This window comes from Volvox carteri, assembly GCF_000143455.1.
Source record: "Volvox carteri f. nagariensis unplaced genomic scaffold VOLCAscaffold_16, whole genome shotgun sequence".
Lineage (NCBI taxonomy): Eukaryota > Viridiplantae > Chlorophyta > Chlorophyceae > Chlamydomonadales > Volvocaceae > Volvox > Volvox carteri.
In genome coordinates, this window is record NW_003307559.1 from 255,911 (window position 1) to 263,430 (window position 7,520).

The window sequence follows — 7,520 nt, forward strand, 5'->3', positions numbered from 1 at the left end:
GGCTGGATTAATGGAATTTGGGTTGATGAATAAGACCCCAGCCTGCGCCGCCTGGTCCGCCACGTACCTCATGTGTATTCAGACCCCTCCCTTGTACGGAGACCTGCAAAACACACACACACACACACGATTGAACCCGGTTGAACCCGGAGCTCCTCCCCCCCCCCCTTCCTCCAGACTTTCAAAATCCCGCCGCCTGACTATTTCCCCCCTCCCCCTCCACACACGCACGCACACAACCCTGTCGTCTTGGATTCGCCCTTGTCAGGTCTATGGAGCCTGTACGGCGGCTGCCGCAGATGCTGGCGGCTGCGCTGCCGCCGGCACTTGCCGCGGCGGAGGCGGTGGAGGCCAGCGCCGCCGCCGGGCCTGCGGGGTCGGCGGTGAGTACGGCAGGCGGTGTGGCGCCTCCGCCTCCGCCACCCCCGCCTCCGCCGCCTCCCGTGATAACTCCTGAGCAGCTGCAGGTGGGTTTGGTGGAGGTGGTGGCGAAGAGGTGGGGGCTGTGGCACCGGGTGATTGTGCATGTGTGTGTATGTGTGTGTATGTGTGTGCACCAACTGAGTCGCGAGGAATTCATACATACGTACATACACATATACTAGGTTAGGCACTACTGGTAACGCGTGACCATTGCCCCCGGGAGATCCCGGGATCGATACCCGTTAGGGTCAAAAAGTCCTTCCGATGGTGGAGGTATTGCGCCCCTAGTTGATGGATGGTGGTGACCTGGGATAAAGTTAACCTGCGAGCCGACCAGGGATGGAGTTGGGGCGCTGTCGATCCGGCAGATTCCGTTGGATGCTGGTGGTGGGTGCGGAACCTGAGCGATCCACTGAGAAGTTGACTAGGGTGACTGGAAGAGGGCGGAAAGGGGTCAGGTGAGGGGGTTGGCGCCCCCCTGCCCTCTGCTCGCGTCACTCCACGTCATGTCAGACCCGATAGGGGACCCTGAAGTGCGGCCCATGATTCCTTGCGCGGTCTCTGAGGAGGGTATTCCACGGATTACTAACCTCGACATGTGTGTGTACGGATGTACGACAGGCCATTGTGAGTCAGGAGGTGGAGATGGCGGTGGCTCGTATCCTGGACTTCCAAGCGGATGCCTTTGGTGGGCTCAAGGGCTATGGGGGGGGAGACGTGTGTGCGGGGGAGGGGAGGGGGAGGGTGTTGGGGGGAGGGTACGGGGGGTTTGAAGAATTGGTACAGGGGGGCTCCCCGTGTTGGTGTATACTGGGGGGTGAGCACTAATAGCAGTAGTCGTACTGTGTGGTGGCTAGCTAGCGGAGGATACAACCCCCACCCCTTGCTTGGGATCCCCGCCATGACTAGGTGCCGTACACACTTTCCCGAGTTGTTTCATCCCATCAGTCATATTACACATCACAGGAGCGAAGAGTTTCGTTCCTGATGTTGTACAGGTCGTCTTAATGCCGTACGTCCCGTACCCATGGACGACGAGCAGTGGTCGGCGCTGGGTCGACGTCTAACCCGGTTAGAGAGGTTGGTGGAGGGGGTGCCGGCGGGTACGGAGGGCGCGCTGCTACAGGGGGGGCAGGTGCCGGCGGCGGTGGCGGCGGCGGTGGGGGAGGCGCTGGCGATGCAGGTGGCGGAGGCGCGTGCTGAGGTGACGGCGGCGGCGGCGCGCGAGGCTGACAGTGTACGTAACGATATCTTGGCGGCGCAGACCGTACTACGGGAGAGCTTCGACGGCCTGGCGGCGGCGCTGCAGCCACTACAGCTTGGCGTGACAGAGCTGCAGGTGGCTGTAGCAGCCGTTTCGAAGGGGCAACAGGAGCAGCTGCAGCTTGCGCAGCAGGCCGCGGCGACAACGGAAGCTGATGGTGTGGCGGCGGCAGCAGTGGCGGCGCCGCCGCCACCGCCGGCGGAGTTGGCGCGGCTGCTTGACGGCGTGGAAGCTGTTGCGCGGCTGCTGCGTGACGTCGATGCGAAAATGGACGGGGTGACCGCGGCGATGGCTCAGCTGCCGACGGCTGCAGCCGCCGCAGCGGCGGCGGCAGCGCCACCGCCATCGTCGCCACCGTCGCTGCCAAAATCGTCGTCATCGCCAGATTTCACGGCCGAGGCTGTAGCAGCGGCGGCCGCCCAGCAGCAGCAGCAGCAGTGGGAGCTCCAAAACAGCATGGAGTCCATGAAGGAGGCCTTGGCGGCGCTTACCAGCCAAATAAGCCTTATGGCAGCTCAGGGGCAGCTGGCGGCGGCGGCGGCGCCAGGGTCTGCCGTGGAACCGCCAGCGATGAGGGGCAGCGGCGCCGCTGCCCGCGGTAGCAGTAGCGGTAGTAGCGAGGTGGTTGACGTACTGTCGTTCGAGGCCAGCCTGGCGTCAGGGGCGCCGCCGCCGCCGCCGCCTGAGCGTGCTGGCGGAGGCGGCGTTGACGGCGGGTCGATGACAAGCACGGCTGGTGTCACGCGGGATGAAGCGTACGACATGATGCTACAGCTGGCGGAGGCACGGAGGCGCTCAGGCTCCGAAGCAAGCTCCAGTGGGAGCAGCGGCGGCGGCGGGAAGAGCGCCGGTGATGATGGTGGCAATGCTGCTGCTGCAGCCGCCGTCAGGCCAGCTGAGTCACAACTGCGCATTGTGGGGTTGCCGCCGTTTGAAGGCTCGCTGTCGGAAGGGGCTACTGCCGCTGGTGCTGCTGCCGCGGCGCCGGCCGCTGCGGAACGGCAGCAGCAGCCTCCTTCGCAGCGTGAAGCAGCTCAAGAAGTACAGCAGCCACTGCAGCAGCTACAGCCGTATCCGGAAGCAGCGAATTGGCAACAGCAGCAGCAGCCCCCAGAGCTACAGCTGCAGCAACAGCTACAGCCAGACATCCGCCGCCCCCCGACAGTGGCAGCCGCAGCAGCAGCCACAGCGCCGCCACCGGTAATCCCGTCAGCACCACCCGCCTTTGACGGGTCCATGCCACCGCAAATGGCGGACGCGCTACAGCCGGCATCGTACGGCGGACCCGGACCGTTGCCGTATGACGAGGTGCGGCCGCCGCCGCCGCTGCAGCAGCAGCAGCAGCAGCAGCCAGTGCCTGCATATCAAGGCCCGCTCTCGTCCTTCCCTCCTCCCCCCTCCCCTTCCTCCTCTTCCCCCTCGACCTCCTACGTCTCGTTCCCCCAGGCGCCTGGCGCCCCCCCCGCCTCCCCCCCTACACCCCCGGGTGGTTTTGACGGCTCACCGGGACCCCCCCCCACCGCCGGTAGCTACCCAGCCAGCTCCTATCCAGGATACGCACCACCACCACAACAGGGCGAACCGTACGGATGGGATCCGCGACTTCAGCAACAACCAGGCCAACCACCTCAACCCTCATCTCAACCGTCGTCGCAGCGGATGGGAGTGCAGTACAGTCCGTACGACCAGCAGCAGCAGCAGCAGCTGATGCAGGACGGGGGCTTCCAGGGTGCCGGTGTGTATGGGGAGGGCTACGGAGGGGGCTACGCCCCCGCCTCCACATCCGCCGCAACTCCCCCTTCCCAACAACCCCCGGTTTCCCCCCCATCCTCCTCCTCCTCTTCCGCCGCCGCCCCCTCGCCCTCGCCTTTGGCCTTTCCTAGATGGGTAGGTGGGGCGCAAGCAGAGCAGCCGGCCGAGAAGCCGTCGTGGTACGACATGATACAGCAGTTCACGGCACCGGTACCGCCGCCCGTACAGCCCTCTCAGGTACCCTTGCCAGCACAACAGCAACAACAGCAACAACAGCAGCTGAAGCAGCAGCCGCGGCTGCGGCTGCCGTTCTGGCCAACCCAGCCACCCCAGCCACTCCAGCAACCGCAACCGCCGCCGCTGCAGCCTCGTAGCCCCGTTGCGCACCCACAGCAACAGCAACAGCAGCAACAACAACAGCAGCCCGTCTGGGGCAGCAGCACTCCCCCATCAGCGCCGTCGCCGGGTGGTGCTGCTCCCGCTGCTGCTGCTGCACCCGCTCCTTCTCCCCCTCCGTCGGACTCGTACCGCCCTCGGCCGCTGGAGGGCCTTGGCGGCACCGAGCTCATCAGCGAGGGGCTGCGACTGCTGCGGCTGGGGAGGGAGGAGACGAGGAAGGGGGAGGTGAGGGGGGGAGGGGGGTCGTCCCAGAACATGACCCGGGGGTTGGGGTCGGGGTACCGGTTTCTCGCTACAGGGGGTGTCGGTGTGTTCCTGCCTCCCGCCGAACAATGAGGGGGCGCCCCGGGATCCGCCCGGCCTTTGTATCCCGCGTCCTTCCGCGCCTTCATTTTCACTTTCTTACCGCCCGAAGGCCCCCCAACCCAACCCCCCTACTAAAACCCCCGAAGGTCCCCGAACCCATAGGTTTCCATCCTGTTCCCGTCATTGGTCTCATCCCTTCTTTCCGGTGGTCTTCTCTTGGCCCTCCTCTTGCCTTGTCATCCACTCCCCCTTCTCCCTCGCCTCCTTTTCCTCCACGCCCTCCTTTCTCCCCTTCTCGGCACCCCTCCCTCCCATATACACACGCGGTTCTCTTCCTACCGACTGCCTCTCCTCCCATTGGCCTTTCTTTTGCGTTCTTTCCAACCCAGTTCTCCATTTCTACCTTCTTTGCGTCCCTGCCGCCGTACACGTCGTCCAATGCGTCATATCACATTGTCGATTCCGTCATCTAGTACGACACCTTCTGCGTCGTCCTGCGCCGCCTTTGCATCTGTCTTTCCTTTTTAGCCCCTGGTTTATCTTCCGCTTTCACATAGGGTCGTTAGGTCTTCTTATTCCCGGTTTCCCCAGCCTGCCAGCTATAGCCCTTCAGCGACATTCGCATGCGTTGCTTTTTCTTCATCGCTCGCTGCTCACAACCTTTCTTCCGCTCTGCCTCCTCGCATGTGCCCTCCTTGCCCGCCGCTTCTGCTGCCTGGCCAGGTGAGTCCGAGTAGATTTGAGCTTTCTCGGTGAATCGCGTTGCATCGGTCGGCTATAGCCGGACTGGGATAGTCGGGTCGGTCGGGTCAGCGGCGTGGTGGGGTGGGGGTGGGAGGAGCACTTGCATGTCACCAGCAGCTTTTTATCACCACCAGCTAATCAGCCAGTTCTGTCCAGGTTCCTCAAATTCCGCCGCCAGGCTGGCGAGCAAATATATTCCAGCTTACGTCCTCCACCTCTTTCTCTACTCACTTTCGCCGTTTTTCGCTCTTTCGCCGCCTGTATACCTACTACCTCTACAATATTACGGATGGTTTTCCTGATCTTCTTCCGCTCTTATTTTAGTCTTGGCGGCTAGGTAGGTAGGTAGGTAGGTAGGTTTCCGCGGTCGTCATCATTACATCATCCCGAGGTCGCCTCCTTCAAAACCGCCTACTGGTCAGTTCTACTTCTTGAACACTCTGTCCTTGCCAGCAGCTTCACTTCACTCGCTCGTGGTTCGTCGTTCCCCCCTCCCATACCTCCCATACCTCAAACCCCCACCGCCATTCCTTCCTCCCCTTCTTCTCTCTCGCCCTCACCCCCGCCGCCTGATTGCCTGTCCGCAGGATTACGGTCTGGCTGACTCGCTGATCCAGTCCTCCATCGCCGCCTTCACGCGGGCCGCGGAGCTGCCCTCCGCCGCCTCGGACGCCAAGGCGCTTGGCAACCTGGGGAATGCGCTGCTGGCCAGGGGGGAGCTCAAGGTGGGGGGGGAGGTGGGGTCTTGGCAGGGGGGGAGCTCAAGGTGGGGGGGGAGGTGGGGTCTTGGCAGGGGGGGAGGGGGAGACCTTTCCTTCTTAAGAGGTCTAGATGCACCAGTGCCCATCTCTTCGCCCGGGGGTGAGGCGGAAGAGAGCTATGAACCTTTTACAGAGATAAGAATTAAAATATGTTATTTAATTTTGTTATTTATGGTCATCTTGGTTTTATCATAGCAATATAATTCTTGTAACATCCAAGGGAATCTTCTTCGTTAACTGTGTGAGGGAGAGGGGGGTGGGGCGGGGTTGGAGGGGCGTACCTGGGGGTTTACTTGGTTATGTGGTGGTGGTGGTGGTGTGCTGGGGGGGTGTATCGTTGTAGGTTGCAAGGGAGAAAGCGCAGTACTACTAGTTAGGAAGTGTGTAGCAGTGCCCTCCTAGGAAGATGTACGGCCATTTGTACGATGCCCATGTGTGCTACGACTCCTGATATTGAAGAATGAAAACAGATCATCGTACCCCCCCCCGGTTGTTCGTCTACCACATCGGGCCCCCTATCGGCCCCTGCCCACTCTTTCCTCCCCACCCCGCCACCCGCCACCGGCAGCAGATCACTTCCCACTTTCATACCCCCAAATGCCCTTCCCCTTCCCCTTCCTTTCCCCCTCCGCCCCGCTAGGCCGCCTACCTGGAGGCGCTTCGCTCGGGTCCCCCCCCCTCCTCCCCCTCGGAGGCCGCAACGCAGCGGGACGCGGAGAGGGCCATGACGGGGGAGGCGAACGCGCTGCTCACGGACGCCGGGGTCATGTTTTTAAAGGTGGTTGGGTTGGGATGAGGGGTAAGGGGGAGGGGAAGGGAAGGGAGGGGTTGGGTTGGGTTTTTTATTCGCATTTGTGGAGGGATTGACCGTTGGAGGCACTGGCACATGGCACGTACACACGCGTGTGTTCACCGTCGTACAGAGTCACTTCCCTCCTTCCGCCTTTCCACTCCGCTTGCACTTGGAATGGCCGTATCTTCATATCTTCTCTCCGCTCTCCTCACCTCCAGTATCGCCTTCCCCTGCCCCCCTCCATCCCTGGTTCGCCTTTTTCTCCCTCCATCCCTCCTTGCTTCTATACGTTTGTTCACTCACTCACACACTCACTCACTCACTCACTCACACACTCACTCACACATGCACTCACACACTCACTCACTCACTCGCTCAGGTTCTGGAGCTGGAAGGTTGGAGCTCCCGTGCCCTGGTCAACTGGGGCCGGGCTCTGGTCATCCGGGCCGACCTGCTGGCGGCCACCCCGGACGGCCTGGCTCCAGGGGGGCCCACCCTGCCGGTGGTGACGCAGCTCTACACCTCGGCCATTGACAAGTTCGAGGGGGTGCTTGAAGGGGAGCCGGGCATGGTGCCCGCTAAGTACAGGTGCGGCATAGGGTTGCGGGGGGGGGGTGTTTCGTAGCGGGGTTGTCCCTCCGGGGGTTGTGAAGGGGTATCGGGTTTTAAGCTAGGGTTTTTAGACATGCGAGAGCCCCCGCGGTGTGTGGCAGGGGGACGAAGCGCACTAGAGGTGGTTGTCTCCCCGCCTCCTGCTGCCATGTCCGTTTCTCCAGGACCGCCCCTTTCCCACGACCAAGCCCACGACCACGGCCGTTTGTTGTTAGTTCCTCCCCCCCTTTCCTCCCCCTCTCGCTCCGCTTCCAGGTGCGCCCTGGCCATGGCGGGTCTGTCCCGCACGAAGCCCCCCTTCAGCCGCGAGCGCCTCACGCTGCTGGCGGACGCCATCAACTACCTGCGGGACGTGGTGGCCAGCAGCGCACCGGACGCGGAGGCCCTGCGGTCCGCGGCGGTGGCCGCCCTGCAGCAGTACGAGGCGCAACTGATGACGCAGAGGGCGGGGGGGCGGCAGCAGTAG

General features: G+C 62.9%; 1 protein-coding gene across 1 annotated transcript in view; it reads left to right on the forward strand.

Moving 5' to 3' along the window:
* Window positions 1-7,520, forward strand: part of VOLCADRAFT_90230 (uncharacterized protein) — a gene marked incomplete at both ends in the record, with an annotated part of 14,933 nt that extends 7,413 nt beyond the window's left edge. The window contains 11 exons of the mRNA XM_002949771.1: window positions 269-383; window positions 462-467; window positions 1,045-1,111; window positions 1,422-2,995; window positions 3,344-3,422; window positions 3,579-3,676; window positions 3,833-4,063; window positions 5,476-5,613; window positions 6,290-6,427; window positions 6,957-7,030; window positions 7,310-7,520. Coding sequence (XP_002949817.1) covers window positions 269-383; window positions 462-467; window positions 1,045-1,111; window positions 1,422-2,995; window positions 3,344-3,422; window positions 3,579-3,676; window positions 3,833-4,063; window positions 5,476-5,613; window positions 6,290-6,427; window positions 6,957-7,030; window positions 7,310-7,520 — 2,731 coding nt within the window. The remainder of the gene's footprint in view (window positions 1-268; window positions 384-461; window positions 468-1,044; window positions 1,112-1,421; window positions 2,996-3,343; window positions 3,423-3,578; window positions 3,677-3,832; window positions 4,064-5,475; window positions 5,614-6,289; window positions 6,428-6,956; window positions 7,031-7,309) is intronic.